The following is a 23,485-nucleotide window of genomic DNA, read 5'->3' on the forward strand; positions in this document are numbered from 1 at the left end:
CCCAGGATGTCATCAAAGACATTGAATTTGTAAAAACCTTCCCATCAAGAAAACTCAAGGTGCCTGGTGAATCCACTATTTAAAGAGGTAAGACCAAACATACACAATCCCTTTACTAACATAAGGAAACACTTGCCAACTTCTTATGAGGTCCAGATACCAGATAGGTACTGCCAGAAAACCGCAGATCAATATCCTTCACGAACAGAGATGCAGCAGTTCTCTCGAGATACTAGCAGTGGAATCCAGCAAGGTGTAAGAGCATGACACATCCTGACAAAGTGCTGTTTTTATTTAAGGAACAAGAAATTGGTTTTAATATTTGAAAATCAATTGATATGGTTTACCAGACTGACAAGCTACACCTACAACAATCCTATCACCAGCATCTGAGATTGAGAACACGGCAAGGATGTCCACTGTGACCACTTCTAGTCAGTGTCTGACTAGAGGCCCTGGACAGGGCAATGAGGTAAGAAAAAGAACTGAGAGGCATAGATTGGAGAGGAAGTGGTAAAACGGTCTTTATTGGCAGATGAAATGATTGTGTAGGTAGACTATCCACAGGTATTTGCCAAAAAACGACAGGAGCTAATAAATGAATTCAAGCAAGGTCACAGAATGCAAAGCCAATACACAAAACTCCATCATATTTCTACGCTATCAGTAATCGATTAGAAAATGAGATAAAGATACCATTTACAGTAGTGTCAAAGCCTGTTAAGTACATAAGGAAAACTTACCAACCCGTGAAAGTACTGCTGTGTAGCAGGGTTGTGGATCTGCCGCCAGTACAGCGCACTGAGAATGAAACAGGAGCCTCCAGAGGAGCTGCGGGCACTGGGGGCAGCGGTGCGCTGCTGTCTGGTGTTTAGTAGGACAGGCAAGATCCCTGAGGTGAAAAGCACTGGAAAAGCTCAAGGCTTTCAGTGTTACAAACTCCGCAAGCACAGCCACAGGTCAAAACATAAGCTTTTATTACTTCAGGACAACTTGAACTTCAATGCCTAGATTTGTGGAGCATGTAGTGTAAGCCTGTGCTACAGCCCCGGGCTACTTCTGACATTCAGCTCCATGAAACATGACATGTTCTTGAAAATGTGAGTTCCATCTTTTTTCCTCCTCCTCCGCCTTGCTCCCAACTTCTCACCTTCTTGGGGCATCTCACTATCTGGGTAATACAGGGCTCGGGCCTAGCCGAACCTTGGGTAGCAGTCCCTGTCATAATCAGGGACCGGGCCCGAGGCTGAACCTGTGCTCTCTGGAGCCTGACGTGACTTGGCGCCCATTTGTAGCCCCTAGGGGTAGCCTAGCCAGCAGTCACGTGAGGCTAACTCGAAGACCCCAGTGGAATCTGCAGACACTGGCTTGATGGGGACACTGCTGGACCCTTTGGGGTGTCTCAGCACTCTCACTTCCAGCTCATGGACTGAACCATAGGACAGCCACACCTCATCTTTCCAAATCACAACTGCCTGGGAGCGCCCTGGCTGTTTTACAGAGTGGCTGCTTTGCCCTAGGGCTTCAGGCAAGTCCAAAGAGAAAGGCTAAGGGCTGTCCTGCCCAGCTCTCAGGGGAGCCAGCCCCCTGCTCTATCGCACTGTTCCCACTCTGCCTTCAGACATGCGCTCCCCCCACCCCTCCTGCACCATCAGCTTTCAGAGGCAGGACTTTGAGATGTCCCGCCCTGATGGCTCCCAGCAGCTGGCACAGGTGGCTCCCAGTCCTGTGCCCACATCCCTACATCAGCAGGGGCCACCACTGCTCTTCCTTGGGAGGAGGGGCCCACCCCCACCCCCTGCAGGCTGCCGAGAGTTCCTGCGCCTTGAGAACTTCCAACCATGAGAACTTTGACTTCCGGGTTTGGGGGCATCTGCCAGGTGCACAGATCAGCTCTGAAATTCGTCACTCTCTTCAGGGCCCTGCCTGTTCTGGTGTTCCAGGCCCAAGCCTGCAGGAGGAAGTGCCAGTTAGCAAACACAGGGGCCAGAGCCCCAGCCAAGGCCAGGCTGTGCTCCCCCCTCAGCTCCCAGGGCACTCTCTGGAGTTGGGGGCTTCTATTCCTAAGCGCTACTATTCTTCAAATGGCACCTGGAATGGAAAATGCCCGCTGGGGCTGTGGACGTTCTGGAAGCATAGGTGGGGGAGGGGAGTGGGCGGTGGGTGCCCTGCTGACAGGAGTTGTTGTCGGGGGAAGGTGAGCGAGTTGGGACAGGCAGCCTTCATTACAGGGGTGGCGGGCACTTGTGCTGTCCCACCTCTCGGGGAGCAGGTGCCGTGTCCAGGTAGCACCAGAGGCAATGCAGCTGCTTGGGGCTGGCATGAAGAGCCTGCCCGAGGCCCTAGAGGGCAGCCCTCTAGCTGCAGAGCGCATGCAGTGGCAGGGGCCAGTCCGGAGGTACCTGGGAGAGAGCCAGAGGAGAGCAGCTGCAGGCTGTCCAGGACCCCGTCCTCATACAAGGCCAGCTTCTGCACCATTTTTTGCCGGGCCGGGTTGATGACAATCTGCGGTGGCTGTGATGGCGCGGAGCTGCCCAGGAGCGATCCTGGGGTGGGGAGAGCACTGTCTTAGCTGCAAGGAACTCCTTGCTTCCACTTGTGGCCTCACAAGTGTTCCTGGCCCCCAGCCTAGCTCCCTGCCCCTTTGGGACGGAAGTCCTCAGTGCCTTCTCTGAGGGCAGGGCCCGGAACGGGCACCACTGGGGCCCCAGCTCCCAGCTAGGCCAGGAGCCCCACTCTGGACAGAGCCTTGTGTGCCCAGCTTTCAGTAAGTGCGCTCACCCACCTTGAGGGCATAGCCTGGGGAGAAGACACAGCACTGGGCTGTCCTCTGCACCCCTTCCCAAAGCTGGGCAAGCCGCCTGTCCTGTGACAGTGGCCTGGAGCTTGCTAAGGGAAGAGTGAACTTAAAAGCAGGCCCCGGGGTGTGGAGTGAGGGGACTGTTGCAGAGGGCCCTGGTCCCTCTCCTGGGCATCTGCCTCCAGCTACCTTCCACAGCTGTGGGCCAGGGGCCCGGGCCGCTCCCCCAGCTTGACTCTTGGGTGGCACCCTCTTGAATACAGCCAGCCTGCCTGAGGGGTGCTGAGGCCTGCACGACAGCCCCGTGTCCAAGACTGCCTGGCAAGGCCAGGCCCGGGGCACAGCTCGGGGTCAGCTGCCAGGAACGCAGGGCGGCAGACAGGCCAGACACACTCTCGTCACTCTCCACAGGCTGGCTGGGGCCCTTCTGGAGCCATTCTGTAGCCTGGGCTGGGGCTCCAGAGGGCACTGTCAGGGGCTGCTGGGGGCTGGTGCTGCTTGGGGCACTGCCAGTGGCAGACACATAGGAGTCCTCCTGGGGGGAAGGAGGGCCACAGCTGGCAGCCTCTGGCCTCAGGAATGGCCCTGCTACTCCTGTCTGTAGCTCCTCCAGCCTCTCGTACACCTGCGAGGACAGAGAGCTGCTCTCAGGGTGAGTGGCTCGGGTGGGGCTCTTCCCAGCTCCTGGGCTGGCCGGGCTTGGCCATGCTGACCGGTCACAGCCCTCAGAGATGGTTGGGGCCCACCCACAGGGCTGCCACCACAGGCCACACGCAGCTGCTGTGGGGGCTGCAGGGACCAGCAAGGTTGCACACCCTGCAGCTGGGAAAGCCCTGTCCCTTGCCCTTTGTCCCTGTCACAAGGAGTGCTGAGTCGTGGCCACCAGAGCTAAGGATTGGAAATGGCTTCTGTTTTCTAGAAAGTACATCTCACTGCCCTGCTGCCCTCTATTGTCAACTGTCAAGAGAGGAAGAGGTGGCATCCAGGGAGGGGACAGCAAAAGGCAAATGCAGTGTTCCCAGAAGGGGGTACACTAAGACCCCTTTGTTTCTCATATACCAGATGGGGTTCAGGGGGGCTCCAGCTGCCCACAAAGAACCGAAGGGCAAGCAAGGAATGTCTGGAGGCTGTAGCCACAAAGCAGCCCGGTAGGTACTGTGTTTGGCTCGTCACAGGGCAGCACCAGGAATGGGGAACTTCCTGCAGGCTACTGTCCCCCTTGGGCAGCCGATGTCTCAACTGCTTCTGGTCCCCCTTGTCTTCCCAGGGCTACCTGGGTCATGGGGGGTCTCCTCTTGGCCCGGCGGTGCAGACAGCAGCAAGCCAGCTGGCCCAGGGCCAGTCCCAGTTCAGGTGGGCACGGCCCAGGCCTGGGGTCCAGGTGTTTCTTATAGATCTGGGTGGAGATCGGGGCAGCCCAGGCACCTTCGGCCAGACCTGCTGGGAGTGTGGGCTGGGTGCTTTTCAGGGCAATCCCAGCCTCCTCGGCCTCCTCTTCAACCAGGTCTTTCTGTGGGACAGATACTGTGAGTGGGGCCACCAGGGGGCTGTGCCTTCACCACATTCATCAGGCCCTTTCAGACTCCTGTGGGCCTTCTTCAGATTCACTAAGTACCCACTGTGTGCCCAGCACTGCCCCAGGCCCTAGGGATATAGCAACAAACAGAACACCCAGGCCTGCCTTCCCAGAGCCACTGAGCCTAACCCTATGTGGACCTGTGATGGAACCTGAAGGCCTGAACTAGCCTAAGACGGTAGAGCCAAGGAGGAGCGCCCCAAGGAGAGGCCCCTGGGGTGGAGACAGGACGGGGGTGGGGCCGGGCTTTCAGGCAGAGGGACAGGACCGCACACAGGCCCCGGGGCAGGCAGCAGGGAGCCAGCAGGGGTGGCCTTCATTCCACGCACAGTGGGCAGGAAGGCAAGGGAGCTGTCACAATCTCTCTCTGTTTCTGAAAGATTACTTGGGCAGTGGCATGGAGAACAGATAGGAAGGGTCTGGACAAGACTGAAGAGCCGCGGGGAGTCTGGTGTGCCGCACGGAGACGGCAGTGCTCACGCGGAGGGCGGCGGCAGAGGGACTGGCTCTGGAAACGGCGCCAGCGAGCTGTGCAGGTGGGTGTGGACAGGGAGAAGTGGGGGGCTCCTGGCGGTCGTCCCCGTCCCAGCCTGGACCTACTGAGAACCGGTCATGGCCAGAACAGCGCGAGCCGGAAGCAGTTGCGGCGCGAGGTATGCGTTTGTAAAACACAAACAGTAACTGTTGACCAAGCACATTCTGGGCCCTGGAACTGTGTATTAGGTCTGTTTCCGGGTCAGGGGACAGGCCCATCAGGGGTGGACTCTGGGACCGCCATCAGGCCGTGGCCAGAACCCAGTTCTCCCGTCTCCATCTCAGTCCACAGTGAGGCAGACAGGAGCCAAGGGGCAAGGGGGTGGGGCAGCTTGGACCCCTGCTGGGATGCCCCCTCCCCCGCCCTTAACCCAGGTGCGGTCTGGAGAGGCCCCACCCATCGCATCTAGAGAAGAAAGACAGGTTTGTCCTCGGTGAGGTAGGAAGCTCTCTGGGCCCTGCCTACTTTCAAAGGTGACTCAGCAGCAGAGGCTGGCTTCTGTGGGGCAGTGCATTCTGGATCACTCCACCCTCCGGGGCTGCACCTGTTGGGTGCCAGGGGCAGTGCCTCTCTCCCTCCCTCTCTGCCCCACCCACCTCAGGAGGCTCACCAGATACTTGGTCTGCGCACCATGTGTCCTCACAGCCCTCTGGCCAACCAGGGTCTCCAGCACTACCTGGAGAGAGGGAGCATGGAAAGTGTAGTGGTGGCTTCTGGGGTGGCACTGCCCTAAGCCTTGGGTGGAGCAGCCCAACCCAAGGCTCAGACTGGGGCTGCCAGGGGCATGGCCCTTGGATGGGCAGGGACACGGCCACATACTATGGGACCACAGCCCAGGCAACTGGGAGGGCCCACGTGAAGAAACACATACGAAATGAAGAGGAAGGCTGAGGACAGGGACTGCCAGGGAGGGAGGAGCCCTGCAGCTGAAGCTCTGCCAGCTTCCTGCCGGGTCGGCCTCTGGCCCACATGGCCTCAGCTCTCCCTGTAGCCCCCCGGCCCCCACCCCCACCCCAAGCCAGTGGAGGGCCCCGCAGCTCACCACACCGAAGCTGAAGGTATCGGTGTCGACAGCCAGCCTCCCTGTCTTGACGTACTCCTCGGGCAGGTAGGCCAGGGTGCCACGCACAGTCCGAGTCCAAGCCACAGCGCTGCTCTGGCCAGGATTGGCCCCTACGAAACGGCTGAGACGGGCCAGGCCAAAGTCCCCCAGTTTGGGCATCAGCCTCTCGTCCAGAAGGACATTGGAACTTGGGGGGAAAGGGAGCAGTGTCAGCCTGGCCCTGGCCTGCTCTGCCCCCCTGGACCTGCCTGCTGGCCCACACCTTTCCCTGCTGATGCTACCCGAGTATTCCAGCTATCTGAGGGGCTCCGAGCAAGCAGCCCCAGGGACACCCTTGAAGATTGGGCCCCTGTTCATCAGTGGAAGCCTGTCCTCGGCCTGGCCTATGCTTCTCCATCTGTCCCATGTCAGGTACTCGGTCACCTGGGACTCCCGGATCTGACGTCCCAGGCCTCACGACTAACACCTCTCTCTCTTGATCAAGGGAGGACAGGCCCATTCTCATGGGGGCACTCAGGCAAGGCTCCTTGGGGCCAGACGCCAGGCCTCAGTGAGCAGGAGCCATTGCTCGCTGCTGGCAGAAGGTTGGGAGCACCTTCCCCTGGCCTAGACTCCACCCCTGCACCTCTGAGGGGCCCCACAGGCTCAGCTGTGTCACTTCCTCACCTCTTGACATCCCCATGGATGAGGCTGGGGCTGTCCTGATGTAAAAACTGAATTGCCCGGGCTGTGCCCAGAAGGATGTCCAGTCGCTGAGGCCAGGAGAGAGGGGTGCCGGCCTGAGTGGTCTGGGGTGGCAGAGCAAAGGGGCACAGGGAAAGCTGAAGGGGCGGTACCGCTCCTTGATCCCAACTCTCCCTCCACCTGTCACTGCAAGGTCTGGACATGCATCCGGGCCTCAGTTTCCCCTTTTGGAAAACAAACAGCCAAATCTCCATGGCTACTTTACAAGGTCAAGTGAGACCAAGCTACTCTGATGCTCTGTAAAGCAGGCTGAGGACTGGACGACGGCTGGGGAATTGCTTCTGGGACTGACGACAGAAGCTGGTGGTCCTCAGTGCTTGGAATTCATTCATTCCTCCCAGGACAGCCAGCACCTCGGAGGCTTTCTCTGCACCTCCCCTGACACAGTGTGAGGTCCAGGACACTCTTATCCTATGTGCTGTTAGCCCTTGTATCTTGTGCGCACTTCACTAGCTGGAGCCCACTTGCGGGTCTGGACAGCACAGCCCGCTGCCCCCATCCTCGGGGGGGTAATGCTGACGAGACCCTTCCACTACTCTGCTTGCAAAGTAGAGAAACTTGAGTTGGGCTAGTCTGTGGCAATTATGCCCTTTATAAAGGCACCAAGGGGCCAGGCTCCAGAAGCAGTCAGGGAGAAGCCACGGGAAAGAGTTCTGGGGAAAATGGTAATCCACCTCATGCCAAACCCTGAGCCTGGGCCCTGACTGCCAGTGGGACCCACTCACAGAAGCCAAGAGCCCAGGTCCCAGGCCCCACTTTGCCCTGGGGTCAAGACCGCTGTGGGTCCCATGTGCCAGGTCAAGTAAGCTACCTGTGAGTGGAGGCGGTCTTCCAAAGAGCCGTTGGGCAGAAAGCCATAGACGAGGCAGTAGAAGCCACTCTGAGCACAGTAGCCAGCAAAATCCACGATGTTTGGGTGACGAAATCTGCTTGAAAAAGTGGGACCTGAGTCCTCTGGCCTCCAGCCTGTACCACACTTTCCATCTGGCCGTGCTGGGGGTGGGCAGTGCCTGCTGGTCCCTCAATGAGCTAGGCCTCGCAGGCTCTGGGGGCCCAAGGAAGACAGGCACCGTGGTATGTGGCCCTGGAGACCAGGGGGGCCCTTGTGGGGCTTTCCCTCTGCCCACAGCCAGAGGGGCCACCCCAGGCTCACCGTGACAGCTGTGCCACTTCAGTCAGGAAGCTCTGCTTCACTGTGCTCCACTCCAGGTCTGCCTCCTGCAGCCCCCGGGGAAAACAGGGGTGTGGGGGGGTGCACAGCATGAGGCTCTAGCAGCAAGGCTTGATGGCCACTCCCATGGCTACCTGTCCTGGGCCCAGAACAACCAAGTGTCTGGAGACCTCGCACTGGGGAATTAGGAGGCTGAAGGAGCCCCATGGGAGGTGGACCAGAACGGTGAGGGTCTGCCGAGGACCTTCCAGGGCTTTTGTGGGACCCCACACCCACCTCCTTCAGCCTCTTCACAGCATACACCGTGTTCCTCATCACAGCCTGGTACACGCACCCGAAGCCACCCTCCCCAATCTTCAGCTGCTCTGAGAAGTTGTGGGTGCCTTGGACAATCTCATGGAGGGGCCAGCAGAATGGAGAAGGGTGGGCCCCCTGCAGGAGGGACACCTGGCTCTCCGAGCTTGGCTGTGGGAAGAGACTGGGATCAGGTGGGGAGGTCCTGCCTCCTCCCCTCTGGGGTGGGGTTGGGGGGCTGCAACATCCCCCAACCCCAGCTGCCTCCTGGCTGGCCCTGCGGGGCTCCCTAGTGCACCAAAGCCTGGGTTTCTTGCGCCTGATCTCGAACCTTTCCTGGGAGCAGGGCCCACTTACCTTGGTAAAGGAAAGGACTGGAGATGGTGGTGGCAGGAGGGCAGCAGGACTTGGAACAGGGTGGAGCTCAGGCCCAGAATGCGTCTGGGAGCCTGGAAAAGCTTCATAAAGATACCAATTGAGAGGACGGCAGGGACCAGCGCCAGGGTCTCCAGCCACAGCCATAGTCAAGGAGGCCCCTTCTTCTGTCCATCAAGCCCAACACCAAGCTCTCTTACCTGGGGAGAGGAGGGTGGAGGCTGACGACTGCAACTTCCGGAGGCTGGGGGCCTCGGCCTCGGTGGCTGCAGAGATGCAGCTGGGCCTCGGCGCAGTGGTGCTGGGGGGTGGAAGTGGAGTGGGAGGCTGCCCTGGAAGTAACGTACGGTTAGGCCCGGTTGTGAGGGGATCCCTAGGGGGGTGCCCCAGGTGGCCCCCAACCTGGCGGTCCCGGGTGCCCCCGGGGCCACGCGCTCACAGCCTGTGATGATGTCCCGCGCGCGGAGCAGCTGCAGGTGCGTGAGGATGCGAACAAGGTCGGCCACGCGGGCGTTGCGGTTGATCCAGGGCCACAGGACGCTAGCCGTGCGCTGCCCGGAGCGCTCGCACAGCCGCAGCTCGGTCTGGTCGCGGACGATCAGGGCCGCTGCGGGGCGGGGGGCGTCAGGCCTCGGTGTCCGAGGCCCGCGCCCACCACCCTACCCCCCGTTGCGCCCCGGGGCCGGCACCCACCAAACTGGCACCAGTCGGAGGGCTCCAGGGCATCCATCACTTTGTAGAAGCGGCACATGACCCAGGGCGGCACCTCGTACAAGAAGTGCTGGGCTCCAGGGGCCGCGGGGTCCTCTGGGCCCGGCCCCCCGGCCATGGCCGCCGCCGCCGGGCCGGGGCCGGGGCCTCTAGGGGCCGCGGCGGGCGCGGGCCTGGGCCGGCCGGGTGGGCAGACACTGACTCACTTCCCCTTTAAGCCGACCTCGTGCGGCGCCCGGCGGGCCGGAAGGGGCGGGGCCGGGCCCGCCGCCATCTTGGCCGCCTCCGCCCTGCTGCCCTCCGCCGCACGGGGCGCCGCCTAGCCGGGGGACGCGGGCCGGGCGGCTTCCAGGAGGAGGGGCGGTCTGAGGGCATAAAGGGCCTGGCGGGGGCGCGGGACTGCGGGCCGGGGCGGTGGCGTGAGGTCCCCCGAGAAAGGTTGGCTTCGTGTGGGGGGCAGCGGAGCGTCGGCAGAGGTCCAGGCCGGGCAGGTCAGGTGTGGGGCGCCCAGAGCCCCCCGCTGGCCTCCTGCAGCCCGCCGGCGAGGCTGGGGGCGCGGGTCGCCTGGAGCGGCGCCTTCCGCCCACCTCCCGTACCCTGGCTGGGCGCCTTCAGGAACCTGCTCCTGCCATTGTTAGTTCTTGGCCGCATCTGCTGCTTTTCCTTCTTTGCTGGCTCCTTCCCACTAGCACATAAAACGTGGTTACGTCTCAAGTAAAGCGCCTTCAGTTCCCGCTGTCCCTTCTCCATCTTGGCTCACCGCCGGCTCAGTTTGCACACCTTGCCCGCCCCCCTCCTCCCTGGGCGCACCTCGGGACTGGCATAGACCGACCTCTTCCAGGTGGCAAGCTCAGTTCCCAGCCTGTTTGATGTGTTGGCCACACTTGTTTCTGTTGCCCATTTCCACAATACTCTGCAGCCGTTGATTCCTATGGATTCTCTGGCACCCCTCCCTCCCCTTACCACACAGAAGCTGACACTGTTTTCCTGTCGTCTTCCCGAACATCTCTGCTCCATCTCTTCCCTACAGACCCACTGCTCTCACTGCTCCCTTACAGGGATGACCCTTGTCCCCTGGCTCCCTAGGCCCCTCAGGTGGGTCAGGCCACAGCCTCTGCTGTGTGTGGCAGCTCTAGTGCAATAAGTCTCTTCACTTGTCTGCCTCCCCCACTATATGGGAGAAGATATCTGGCCCCCTGCCCACCACTTCCCCCAAGCAGCAAGCGTGACTTTCTCCTTTGTTTCCCCAGCTGGGGCGTGCTTGCAAGTTCCCCTTGCCCTCTTGATCCTGATCCCAGAAGGCTCTCCCTCTCCTGCCAGTGATGAAAAATGCCAAGATATAAACAGTATAGTAAGAGCAGGAGGGACACCATTTTATAACTAAGATTCCATTTTAAAAACCAGGGTGTCAGGAGGTTACGATTCCGAACTAACACACCCTCTGGTAATCAGCCAGCAGCCCATCTCTAGGCAGGGTAGGCAGTCCGAAATGATAAATCCCCATTGCTTGTGGGTAACCACTACCTTGGAGAACAGGATCAAGAAATTCCTTCTGTTAAGTTTATCTCACAGAACATCTAGAGGACTGACTGTGGGTGGTGACATAATGCCTCTCACCAGAGATACACATGCGACATGTCATGCCTACACATCCCCTGGCCCTTTGCCCCATTCCTGAAATCCTTAAAAGACAGAATCCTAAGCCCTTAAGTGCGTCTCATCTCTATGGTTGCCCGCACTCCCTTTTCTGAGTGTGTACTTTTTAAATAAAACCTCACTGCTCAGCTTACTGCGTTTTGTCTCTGTACTCCTCCAGTGATGTCTTTATTTTGCTATTTCGTTCTCTTTTCCAGAAAGCACAAGTCTTCACTCTCTCTGTCCTACTCCAGACAAGTAGGGAGAGGCTGCTGAGAACTCTGACTTGGCCTGCAGGTTCCCGTCCCCTGGGTAATGCAGACAGGACAGCAGCTGTGCGATCCTGCTCTTTAGCAGGCTGCCTGAAAATCTCCTGTCTTTGTCTCTGGGAAGTTCTCAGAACATCATCTCCCTCCATCCAGTGCTCTGCAGCTCCCCCAAATCCTGGCCTGGTGGGGGCTTAGTTCCCAAATCATGCAGATGCAAGTGGGCCCTGGATGCCAGGGGACACTGTCTTTAGAAGTTGCCAACGGATCTGCCCTATGCTGAGCAGGAGTTCAGTGAGCCTCCCTTTCCTCCCTCTGCTGCCTGCACAGCTGCTGCCATTCACTGCCGCTCTCGCTTTAATGAATTCTTTCCTTACCTACACTCGTCAGACCTGTTCAAGAATTCTTTCTTGTTCAGAGTCAAGAATGCTCCCCGGCCTGGTTGAGGTTTCACCTAGCGTACCTCCCCAGATCAGATGCAGCTGCCCAGCAACAAATACACACAGTTTGAATTTCAACCCTTTGCTTTGTAATGTTCAAGACCAGGCCTTTGGAGTGCACCTTCTAGTAGGTGGGTCCACATTTGCATGTGCACCTGGACACTGAAAAGTTGCCATTCCTTCCAGCCCAGCAACAGCCCAGTGAGGACAGCTGTGGTAGGGCAGGCAGCTCCTGAGAGCCCACACAACCTTACAGGAAGCCAGGGAGCACCCGCAGGATGTGACAAGGCCTGCAAACCCCACAGTGATGACAGCGCCCCCTTTGGGCAGGGAGCCAGGTCAGCAGAGGCCATGGGAGGGTCTCAGGTGGTAGCCTGGGAGGAGCTGCAGCTGGTAGGGGGAAGGAGGGTATTTCCAAAAGTGCTTCAGCACATTCAGACCAAGGCACCTCTCAGGGACAGGGAAGTTATGCTGCCATGCAGAAGGCCTGTAGCCCACCTGCCTCGGACCTTGGGCACAGTGGGTTCACACCTGGCCCTTCCTTCCCAGCCTGCCGCAGAGAGCTTCCTGGCACGCGCAGGAGCACAGCACCTGGAAAGTGCGGCCTGGGGACACCCAAGGACAGGTGGTCTATGGAGTGGGCTGCTCTTTCCTCCCGTGGCTGTCCTGAAAGCCACCGGCTATTTGTGTTCAGGGACAGCCAGACAGAATGAGGAAACACACTGCCATGCTGTCCGGTGAGCTGTCTGACAATGAAAGCCCAGACCTGGAGTCACTTTCACAGAGATTTATCGAGAATGCTAATAGCACAGGGTACAGTACTTCCCAACAAAAGGTGCAAACGCATCACTTAGAAAGGCATGCTGAGCACTCCTTGCTTTCACACGTATTAGAAAACTTACAAAAATAAAATAAAACTGCGTGCTGCCCATCTTTTCAAATAGTAAAAGAACCTTATGAAAAAATCACTTGAGTTTACAACAAAAGACACAAACGGACATTTTTATGTAAATTTATAAGGCAAACTCTTTATATAATAAATAGGTTACAGGGATTCAGTGTGGGGGGGTGTTTCTGAAACGTATACAGGTACATTCAGACAGGTTTACTGAAATGGTACAAATTTCCTTAATAAATTGCCTTTTTTTAAATATATCAGTGCTTTCAGTCATTTGGCTATACACAAAGAACCTTTTTTGAACACTACAAAAAAGCAATCAGTATTTTTTTGTTTTTAAAACGACCTACTTATTTTCTAAAGTAATTGTCCCAAAACACAAAAACTGAAGGTGAATGCGATAGAGGGCTTTTCGAGGCATCTCCAGCCAAGTCTGTCCTGGGCAGCTCCCCACGCCTCACACACACCTCCCCTACCCTTAGCTGGGCTTCTGGGCTGGAGCTGGCTTCCTCTGCACAGGGTGGCCGGTGTCACTGTGACTTGGGAAGGGGCAGCCACCCGAACTGGTTCTTCCTGCTACTAAACCCCATGTGCAAACAGTCACTAGTCAGCACTATCCTTGCCTTTCAGAGGAGGGGCCACCAGGTGTCCCTGTTTCATAAGCCCCAATGTCTGGTGGGGTAATGGCTTCTCTGAGAAGGATCTGCTTTGCCATGGGAAGGGGAGGGGTTTCTTTGTGTGCAAACTTTGCTGGGGATTGGATGACAGCAAAGAGTGCCAAGCCCCCTCTGCCGCCATGTCCCCGGGCTGTGCACTGCAGGGCAGGGTGGGATGGAGGGGAGGTGGCCTGAATGGTAATGCCCACCGTCTGGGCCTGCCATGAAGAGTTGTGTCAGGCAGAGAGTGGCCAGTCTGCCCTATCCACAAAGACCTGACCTGTGGCCACAGTGGAGGTGTCCAGGGAGATGACCACCCAGGTCTGAGCCCTGCTACTCAGGCCCGCCCCATCTCCTTCCCACCAAGGCAAGGCCAGTTCTGCCCATGCCCCTCCTGGCTCCCCTCACAGAAACATCAACCTTGACTGTCCTTAAAAATAATAATGATGCTAGTAACTCTTGGTGGGGAAAAGGGCAAAAGAATCCAGTGGGTAGAACAAAACCTGGTTTTGCTCTGACTTCAAAAATGGCAACACATTAGCTATTCAGTCCGTTGGCTTGGGCTTAACTTCTTTGGGTGGCTTCTGGCTGATCTGGACAGGGGTCATCTCTTTGGGGATTCCCTCCTGGGGCAAAAGGACAGCCCCGCTCATCTCAGTCACCATCCCTTCCCTCCAAATTCTTCTGTTTGTAAAGAAAAGGTGTCTAGAAGCATTTGTCTCTGGAACAATTACTTTACACATGGTTACAATACAGACTTGAGTTCAAACACAGAAGAGATTTACTTAGCAAATTTCCTTTCACCCACCAAAAATTACACAAATATAAGCTTCAACACCACCACAGTTAAGAGGACCAGTAGAGAGAACCTCGTGTTTGGAACATAAAAGGAGAAGTAAAAACCAAACCAAATCCAAACAGAAAAACCCCAGAAAGACAAGGGGAGGGCGAGGGAGGAGGGGAGGAGAGCAGACACAGCACACGTTACAGTGTCAGGGTACATGGGAGCCCGGCGCGAGGAAAGGGCTCGGCACACATTGAGTAACAGTCCTGGTGATATTTGGTCATATATTCATCAACTACTGACTCTGGAGCGGCTGTTATTGATTGAAGCAGTGACAAATCAAACAGAAAAGGAGGCCTTGATAGCAAAGGAAGGAGCAGGCTTCAAGTTCTAGCAAGCCTTTCTTTGCATTCCACCGTCCAGCTCCCCAGAAACACTGAACTGGGTGGCCCCTGCTCCATCCAGGCAGGACAAGAGGTCCCCAGGTGAGGCTAACTCGGGCGCCGATTCAGATTTCGGTCAGCACGCCTGTGAACACATGCAGACTCCCACCTGTTAGTGGCCAAACATCAGCGGCAACAGCCTCCTGGCCTCCACTGCCCCAGTGCCAGGCTGGGTGGGAAAGGATGTCAAGACCCAGTGCTAATACTGAACGCAGGCTGGAGTGGGCCTGGAGGCCCCCAGCCCAGGTCCTCTGAGGGGCCCACAGCTAGCCTGGCCACCAACGGGCCTACAAGCATTTTTCTTTTGGTTCAGGCCTCAGTAGTGACACAGGGAGGGGAGCTTTTGGCCCCAGTGATTATAATGCTCTCTGCTTTGGAAGAACAAGTTTCTGCATTTTTTTGGTGTTTTTAATTACTTAAAAAAAGATCAAAAAGAACTGTTACAGCTAAACTCTCTAGCAGATATTGCTCATTAAGAATTACAAAAGCAAATGCAATTACTCGTAGGATGGGGGAGAAGGTATGTTTCTGGAGTCTTCACTACTCCTGGAGGAGACCCACTGGACTCTTGCACGTGGTTCTGGGGTCCCCGGTGTTCCATGTGGTGTGGCTCACACATTCAAGGATGCCACAGGTTTCCCATCTCCCCTCCAGCCCCCAGACTCACTGAGGTGGGAGCCCTGCCGATAGGGAGGTCTGCTGAGCCAACTCTCCACACGGGACCACTCTGCCCGAGTCACTGGAGGGGGTGGTGCTGTGCTTGGGTTGGGCCACCCCCCATGGACTCTCATCGCCCCACCCAGAGGTCCAAGGGGACCAGACAGTACCAAGTACATCATGGCCTTAGCCAGGCACAGGAGTGCTCTTGTGCCCACTGATGCAGTGAACTGTCCTCTCACCAGCGCAGGAGAAACTGTGAAACCCGGATGCTACCTGGAGCCTCCTTTGCTTGGCACAGGGAAGCCCTTGAAAGAAGCGAGGAAAGAACACAGTTCTGCTTGGACAGAAGAAGTGACCAGCAGACAGACTTGTCGTTTTTGTGTGTGTGTGTTTGTGGTTTTTTTTTTTTGATTTTCTCTTGTTCTAAGCTATGGTTATCAGAAATATTGTAATTAAGCAACAGGTATAATTTTAACAGGTCTTTTTTTACGTGTGGAGCCACAAGCAAAATGAGTTTATAGTTGTGCAATATACAGATATATATATATAAAAATTCAACTGCTTTGTGTGTCTAGTCAGTGCATTAAATAAAAGGGACAGAAAATCTAAAAGCAAAACTAAAAAGCAAAACAAAAGCCCAGATAGAGGAGACCGAGCAGGCCTATGTGTATAGTCTGTAAGATACCGGATATGATCGGGGTCACCAGGAAGAACAGCTTTGTCACTTGACGCACAAACACTGCAGGGATAGGGACTACCCGTGGGCAGCAGCCCAGGCTCTTGGCCTTTTCCTCTCGTTCTCTCTCGCTGCTGAGCACAACCTGAGAAAAGGTAAGATAGAAAGGGGGAGCTAAGGGAGCAAAGGCAATTGGCAAGTTCCCCAAGTGCTCTGAAACTCCAAGGCCAGATTCCCCTGCAGGAGGGTTTCACCTGCTGCACTATCCTCCCACTGGCCCAGGGGCAGGACTCACAGCATAGCCGGCACTCAGGCGGCAGCCCCCACCTCGACACTTCAGAGGAAGTAACATTTGTCCCAGCCCTAGGCTGCACGGAGAGCAGTGCAGGGGTGTCCTCGGGACAGGCTGCAACCATTGTTCCAGGGGGAGACATCACCCTCTTCTCCCTAGATGCCTGGGCCTTAGTTAGAAATTGTTTTTCCTGACAGGCAGTGCTGGGTGGTGAGAATGTCACAGGCCTCCGGAGTCACTGGTGACACTCTGCTTCCCACACCAAGGGCTGGGCTCGTGCAGCTTTGGGATCAGGCAGGCCAATAACCTCCAGGCCACCCCACGGGACAGGGTGGCAGCCAAGTCCTCAAGGACTGCTACCCAAGGAGCGACAGGCTCCTCAGGGACAAGATGGCCCCAAGTCTCAGACCCAATGGCTTCAGGCTGGACCTCCTTTCACCTGCGGCACTGTCAGGCTCCAGGTATTTTTTGATCAGCGTTTTTGCAAGAACTTGCTCTTATTCATTCAGAAACAGCAAAATGTTATTTTCTGTCAAATGTTTTCTAGGTTTTCCTTCTGAATTGTTCAGAGTAAGTTTCAGTCATTCACTTTTTCCCCTTTAATATGTAACTTTAGACCCTGGGGGAGGCAGTATCCTAGCAATTTGTTAACAATTGACTATGCCTTTTCTGAAGATTGATAAAATACTTAAAAGAAAAAAAGCAAAAATGGAGGCTGAACAAACCCACTAGAGTGGAGTCTGCTGATGAAAAGAGCAAAGATGGAACCCCCACAGCGAGCACAGCAGAGCGGGCCCTTGGGTGTGGCAGCGGCCAGGGGCAGGGAGCCTGCCCCCCGCTCCCCCCCAGCACCTACACCACCTTCAGTGGACTCGGGGGCTGGCTAGGCAAACCCCCACAGGGCTCTAGGCCCAGCTGACTTCCTGAGGTCTGGGCTGTAGATCCTACAATCAGTGTGTGAAACTTACATCAGGAAACGATCCGGGGCAATGACACTGGCTAGGAATGGATGCGCCAAAGGTCTCCTCCAAGAACTAGTACCTGTGACCTCCCCGGTGTTCCAGAAAAGGGCAGAGCTCAGCTGCGAGACTGCACTTGGGTTCCTCCAGGTCCAGTTGGCCTCCCCTGGTGGATTCAGTTCATACCCTTTGCTCCCTCTGGGGCTTGAGTTGTTTATTAAATTACTTAAAATCCAGAAGTCTCATCAGCTAAGTAAACTCCTTTCCAACCAAACATTGTTGCCAGCTAGTACCCTCTTTCATGATCTCTGCCACAGTAATGACAAGCTGGGCGGAGCAGCATGTGACAACTTGGGGCTGCTCCGGGTCCCACTGCCACTGTTAGTGACCTCTAGCATGGAATGATGCCACTGAACAAACTTGTTACCTGCACCTGCATGGGGTGTCCAGACCCCACCTGGGGCCAGCACCCCCAAGGCTACCCCTTTGGCTTTCAGCTTCCTGGGAGCTAAGGGGCTGGGATCCTTGGTTTGGCACTGGTGGCCTGGGGAACATGGCATTTCTAGTTGTCTCTTGTGCATTTTGATATGGGAACACAGCACCAGTAGAAGGGAGCTGTACTAGAGCCTGGTGGTGGCCCAGTGTCCCCAGTGCACTGCAGCGTCAAGGTGGGCAATTCCACTGGTTGGGACAAGCCCACCAATGGGTAGGACTGAGCCAGGCCAGGTGTGGTGGGAGCTCAAGGACACACAGAATTGCGCTGGGAGAGGAGGTAGTAGCTAACAACTAGAACGGGGGCCGGGGAGGCTGAATGTGACTGTGACCTAGCCCCACAGGTTATCTGAAAGCTGTTGGCCAATTCCTGTATTCTTCAGTCTCTAAAAGATGCTGCCCCCCCCCCCCAATTTCATAGTATACAAGGACACACAAAATTGAGGTCACACCCCAAACTGGGCCAAACACAGCTTGAGAGAATCCTGTGGCTTAGGCTTTCCCTCCAACCTCCTGTCTACCTGACCCCAGGAGAGGGGTGGCGGGGAGCTGCAGGGCACCTGCCTGCCAGGGCGACAAACCACCAAGACGGCCTGCTTAAAGGTGACTCACTTGTTATGCCTTTATTTGGGAAAGAGGAGGGAATGAGGAAGAAAGGAGAGGGAGAGAAAGAAGACTGTAAGGCGCCTCAGGTGCCGCCTGCAGCTTTGGAACCCTAGGGGAAGAAGCTGGGGAGCCACCGGGCTGCAGGGCGGGCTGGGCCGGAAAAAACCACCTGAAAATGCTGTGTTCTCGACCACAATGCCCAGTCAGCCTCTGAATGAACTGTCCTGCGTGAAGCAGGGGCATGGTGGGCCCTGTACCACTCTCCCCAGGACCAGATTGGACTGAGCCAATGGGGGGCCAGCTCCTGACACTGGTTTCAGGAGCCACTTTCACTGGCTAAGCATTGTGCATAAAAACCTGACCAAAGTGGACGGCGTCTCCATGACAAACTGGCTGTACGCCATGCTTGTACAGATATAGGCATCCTCTGGAGCTGCCAGGAATGCGAGGCCACTGCAGGGTCAGGAGCCTTTGTCCTAGGAGGAAGAGGGGTCTGGAAGGACTTGCCCCCTCCTCTGAGCCCCCTTCCCTTTCTGGGGAGAAGTCAGAAGTGAAGCCTGGAGGGTCGACAGCACAGCAGGTTTGGTTGTGGGACTTGCTTGTGCAGCATAAGGAAATGGATACAAAAATGCTAGAAAGGCCAACTATGACTGCAAACAAAGGGGCAAACTCCCTTGCTTCTAACCATTCTGGAAGAGACAGACACGTTTTTTTCTTAAGCTACTGATTGGAACTGTCAACTATGGTTCCTGATCACTAAGGACTGGCAGGGAAGGGTTAGACAGTTTCTAGAATGTTTCACTCCTTCATGGTTACACTGCAGTAAGGAAGCCAGGGGACAATAACTGAAATACACAAGACAACACACACTTGACAGTTCATGGCAGCAGCTCACATGGGACGTGCTTGTGGGTGTTTCTGGAAGCATAAGACTGCTGTCTCATTTGCTACTTTGATAAGGTACTTCTCAGTTGGACAGATTTAGATATAAGAGACGTCTCTGTAAACACAGAAAAGGATATACCAATATGATGAAGGTATGCAGCTAGATAAGGACTTCCTGAACGGAGGATGGAAAACTCATCAGTTAACACACTACGGGAAGCCCAAGCCTCGAAGTCCCCACCCCATATTCCAGGCGGGCGAGGATGTGGAGATGTGTATGTGCTGGCCCCACCCAGCCTCCAGCAAGGGGAAGCCAAACCTCTCCTGTCAGCAAAGAACCCCTCCTAGGTAGAGGAGGAACAGAGGGGCGGGGCAGGGGGCTAGGCGCTGGTCCCAGCTTAGGGCTGGGGGCATCTGCATTCGTTCTACCTGCTGCCCTGTCTCAATGGACTGTGCTAGTGGGGCCTGGCAAAGGCCAAGGTCAGGGCTGGGTCATTTGATAATTCTGATAGGCCAGAGAGGCCTCTATGCTGCCCTAGGCTCCCAAATCCACATCCCATCCAACTTCTCCCACCTGCTTCTCTCAAGTGAAAAGTTGGGAAGGCCCAGAATCTGGGGTCTGACCAGGGATGGGGGGGTCCCTAGGAGAGGAAGACCTTGCTGCTCTCTTCCCCTTCAGAGAGGCCAAGGTGGTAAGGCCAGGCAGACTCAGCAGAGCCAGGTGCTTCCTCAGGGCTAGGAATGGGGTGGGGCTGGCAGCCAGAAGGCCAGAGGCGGGTGAGTTCTGGGGGCCTGAGCTGACCAGCATCAGCTTGGGGTATAGTGGGGCACTCGGCTGCCTGGAACAGAAGGGATGAACGAGGAGGAAGAAGGGAGAAATGAAAAGATGAAATGAAAGAAGAGGAAATGGGACAGAAGAGAAACCAATCAGGAAGTCCTTATAAAATTGCAGCAAACACTTAGAGTTTCGGAGCTTCGTGGGAACCCTATGTGCTAAGCCCACTTTAAAACAAGCGCAGGTATGTACATATCCAGGTAGTTCTAAACACTGTCATGTCTGTGCCTTGACAGACAAAGTGTTGCCGACTCAAGCCCGTTTGCTCTCAAAGCATGTTTGTTTTGAAGTGGGAACATGAAGACTCAAATAGTGCAAATAGTTCTAAGCTGTCCCTAAAGGAGTAGAATTGGAAAGTTTTGGAAGAACATTTTTCCCTCTTTCCCCTTGGCCCCCTACCCCTACCCCTGGCCCTGTTCACTGTACCTGTCACTACCAGTTACAGACTGCTCAGAGCGACTAGGAATCCCTCCGGTCCCCTGCGTGTTTGGCTGGCCAGAGGGCCGGCTACATCCTGCTGCCTCCACGGTTTCTCTCTAGCGCCACCCACTGGAGGACGGCTGTGGGCCATACTCTCCTGTGGCTTAGGCCAGACTACACCCAGCAGCTCAAAGGACAACTCCCTCCCAGCCATGCCAGCACTGGAGTGCACAGGTGCTACTTCCCTGTCCTGTGAAATGTCCTTGTCGGTTTTGGATGGGGCTGGTGTGGGGCCAGATCCGTGCCATTTTGGGTGGGATCACATGGGCTGTAGCCACTGGCCATCTCCATCTTTCTAAAGAATCTGTCTCTCTGGCCTCACACCTCCTTGTCCCAGTATGGGTAGGAGTGGGGGAGCTGGAGGCAGGGCAGGGTGAAGGGAGAGGAGAGCTGTGACTGGGGTACCAATGGCAGCGAAAATGGGCGTGTCGTCTCAACTGCTCTCTGTCCCTCATGACCACACTGGGGGGGAGGTGTGGAAGGGAGGGGAGGTGCAGGCGTACCCTAAGAAGCCTGGTCAACAGCTTGTCTGGTCAGTAGTATCTGCAGCAAGCCTTGTTGAAGGAGCCTAGTTTAGAAAAGTGCAAAGCTACTTCTGGCCCTGGTTAGGTCTTCAACCTGACTGTGCTTGTCGGTAAGAAAAACATCCCCAATGCTCCAACTACTCCCACCCTGAAGCCACGAAACTCTAAGTTTACTGAAAGAAAAAAAAATATTTTTTATTTCAGTTAATTGGGAAGCTTTGTCAGAGCCCTACCCATAAGGAGAAGAGACAACAGCTGCCTTTATTCTTGTTGGTTTGCTTTGCAATCCACTTTGTGTAAAGTCAGCTCACTCTCTCGGTCACGGGCGTCCGGCTGTCCACAGGCTCCTCTCTGTTTGGCCTTGGCATGGAGGATGAGACAATGTCTTTGCGCTCTCCCTCCCCTCGGTGTTTGTACTTTTCCGTGGCCGTGGCGGCGGTTGCGACCGGAGGCTGAGTCTTAGCTGGCTCCTTGGGGCAGCCGTCACTCTCCAGCGAGCCTCCTCTCGGCATCTTCTCCTCTTTGCAGACGCTGCTGCTCAAGTCCTGGGGCTCAGGGGTGCTGGCGGGGTCCTCAGAGCCCTGGGGCTCAGGTGGGGGCGGGGGAGGGGGTGGGAGCAGCGGTGCGGGTGCCTTCTGGGGCTCCGGGTGGTGGTGATGGTGGTGGTGCTCCTTCTTGGGGGGGGAGGAGGTGCTGCTGCTGCTGCTGCGCCCTTTGGGGCTGCTCTCTTTGCTTTTCCGCCCAGGGCTCTTGCAAGTCTTCAGTCCCTTTCCGCTCTTCTCACCAAGAGTGGACACCAGTAGGGGCTTCACCACCTCCTTCACTTCGATGCTGACCGTCTCCCGGGTCTTGCGCTTCTTGATGGGCAGCACAGTCTCCTGCACAGACCGGATGGAAGATTCCTTCACGGCTTTCTTCTTGGCTTCAGCGGCAGCAGCTGCCACCACGCTGCCAGGCTTCCGACCCCGTTTCTTGGGAATGGCCTGGGGATCAGCCTCGGCTTTTCGCTTCCTGCCTGGACGTTTGATGACCATCACCTGGGTTGATGTGGTGGCCCCACCCCCTTCGGCCTTGCTCCCAGGTGAACCTTGAAAGGGCATTTTGACGAGCAGCTTTCCAGGACTTTTCTCCAGGACCCTTTTCACCTGCATGCCTTCTGATGACGCTGCCTTGGGTCTTGCAGTGCCACTTCCTTTGGGGCGTCCCCGACCTCTGCCAGTTCCTGGAGCTTTGGGAGATTTGGGCTTCTTAGGTGGTTTCTGCTCTCGCCGGGAGGGGCTCCCTCTCCCAGTTACCGTGAAGTCAAAATCATTAGGGTCCAGGGAGGTGTCGCCTACCTTTTCGAAGTATGCAATCAATTCCACTTTAGAGCGAAAGGCTTTTCCCTGGGGACTGTGGGAAGAAGTGGAGAAACACAAAGGATGATTACAAGCTTCTGCAGCCAAGTCAAAGATGGGGCAGAATGGAAAGTGGTAATAAACTCTCTGAAGAAGACGTTCTGCAACAGACATGCCTGATGATACTATTGAACAAGAGTCACATCTAAGATAAGCAAAGCTAAGCTCATACTAGTGGGGTACAGCCATGACTACATATAAACCAGCTGGGTCGCTGAGTAGCAGTGTGCACCTGCACAGCCTACTCTGATGCCAGAGAAGTTCAGGGCTGGGTGCTCCACAGCTGTTGCCTAATGACCCCAAGGACTGGACCTGCCACCAGGGCTCCTCCTCTGGCCCCTAAAGGGGTCTGGCCTGGGGACCCTGTCCAGCCCATTCTGCTGGGCAGTGCCAGGACCGGACCCTCCAGCAGAGCATCGTCTACCTGAACTCAGGTTGTTCTGCTTAGCCTCTCTGGGGATCGGTCTCCAACATCTTCTCAGAGTTGTTGGGATCAAATGAAGCTGTCTGCAAATAGCCTTTGAAAACTGCTAACCTTTTCGGGATCATCTAAGAGGCAGAACTGAAAGGTACTTATTCGCTCCTCTGAAGCTCTGGCTTGGAAGTTACTGTTTCAACAGGAAATGCCTGGCAGCCAGCCCAAAGCTGGACAGATGTGCCAGGGACAGTTGGAAAGGCACATGGAGCCCATCTGTGTCTTTCCCCAGAGCCCCTTTCAGAGAAGCCACCTTTCCCAACATGATTCATACACTGGACTGAGCCCTATGAATTTGTACTTTTTCTGGCTCATGAAGCAATGTTACAGAATGACTCTCCCAGAAAGAAGTGGTTGACAGGTTCTGAGAAGAGCCTCTTGGCTAGATGCTCTCCAGCTGGAAAATGGCAGGAAGCCCGGAGAGCTTCACTTGCCTCCTGAGCCCAGGGCACCACACATGGGGGGCCCCGTGGCCTCTGCTCTGGGTCCAGCCTGTGCAGGGCCTTGTGCAGTAACCTCTCCAGCGGCATCCTCACTGTGGCCCTGGATAGGCCCTCCTGCATTCCATCTCCAGACAAGGCCCCAAGGGCTGGCAGGGTAAAGTCACACTGTGCAACCCTGTGCATGTCTCACTCAGGGCACTGACCTCTGTACAGAGTTGTTCCAAACATACCTGGTCACACCTCCAAGCGGTGTTCATTACTGAAGCCCCTGCAACCCAAGGTGGGAAAGTGGGGTTACGCTCACCCATTTTCTGATCAACAGGCAGCAAAGAGCTGCCCCTCCAAGGGCTCCCCATCAGTTTCTTAGCAC

At 56.0% G+C, this 23,485-nt stretch overlaps 2 protein-coding genes across 5 annotated transcripts in view; both read right to left on the minus strand.

Annotated features, from left to right (window-relative positions):
* Positions 1–1,825: 1,825 nt before the first annotated feature.
* On the minus strand, positions 1,826–9,478 carry IRAK1 (interleukin 1 receptor associated kinase 1). 3 transcript variants are annotated; one of them, XM_036991024.2, is made up of 14 exons: positions 9,252–9,478; positions 8,998–9,165; positions 8,759–8,890; positions 8,541–8,641; positions 8,166–8,354; positions 7,872–7,936; positions 7,530–7,644; positions 6,641–6,762; positions 5,954–6,095; positions 5,522–5,587; positions 4,074–4,310; positions 2,990–3,425; positions 2,403–2,546; positions 1,826–1,951 (listed from the first exon to the last, which is right to left on the minus strand). In XM_036991024.2, the coding sequence occupies exons 1-14, from the start codon at positions 9,385–9,387 to the stop codon at positions 1,890–1,892; spliced, it is 2,115 nt and encodes a 704-aa protein (XP_036846919.1). In that variant the 5' UTR covers positions 9,388–9,478; the 3' UTR covers positions 1,826–1,889. The 3 variants fall into 3 exon arrangements, with proteins under 3 accessions (XP_036846919.1, XP_017535632.2, XP_036846920.1); XM_017680143.3 differs by having other exon boundaries at positions 5,954–6,161; positions 9,252–9,476; XM_036991025.2 differs by lacking the exon at positions 8,166–8,354 and having other exon boundaries at positions 5,954–6,161; positions 9,252–9,477.
* A 3,129-nt stretch (positions 9,479–12,607) lies between these two features.
* MECP2 (methyl-CpG binding protein 2) overlaps positions 12,608–23,485 on the minus strand; it is a 65,915-nt gene continuing 55,037 nt past the window's right edge. Inside the window, exons 2-3 of one of the 2 annotated variants that reach the window (XM_036991017.2) lie at positions 22,138–22,192; positions 12,608–22,028 (exon numbers count right to left, since the gene is read on the minus strand). In XM_036991017.2, coding sequence (XP_036846912.1) covers positions 21,103–21,951 — 849 coding nt within the window. In that variant the 5' untranslated portion in view covers positions 21,952–22,028; positions 22,138–22,192 and the 3' untranslated portion in view covers positions 12,608–21,102. Of the gene's footprint in view, positions 22,193–23,485 lie in introns of both variants that reach the window. The other variant, XM_017680145.3, reaches the window with a different exon arrangement.

This window comes from Manis javanica, chromosome X, assembly GCF_040802235.1.
Source record: "Manis javanica isolate MJ-LG chromosome X, MJ_LKY, whole genome shotgun sequence".
NCBI lineage: Eukaryota > Metazoa > Chordata > Mammalia > Pholidota > Manidae > Manis > Manis javanica.

Excerpts from the sequence above, each read along its gene's own strand:
- IRAK1 (XM_017680143.3), bottom strand. The coding sequence starts at position 9,387 with ATGGCCGGGGGGCCGGGCCCAGAGGACCCCGCGGCCCCTGGAGCCCAG. Across the intron at positions 8,642-8,758 it reads CTCCACCCTCCTCTCCCCAG|CTTTTCCAGGCTCCCAGACG; the intron begins GTAAGAGAGCTT and ends ATCTTTATGAAG. Across the intron at positions 6,763-7,529 it reads AAGACCGCCTCCACTCACAG|ACCACTCAGGCCGGCACCCC; the intron begins GTAGCTTACTTG and ends CTGCCACCCCAG.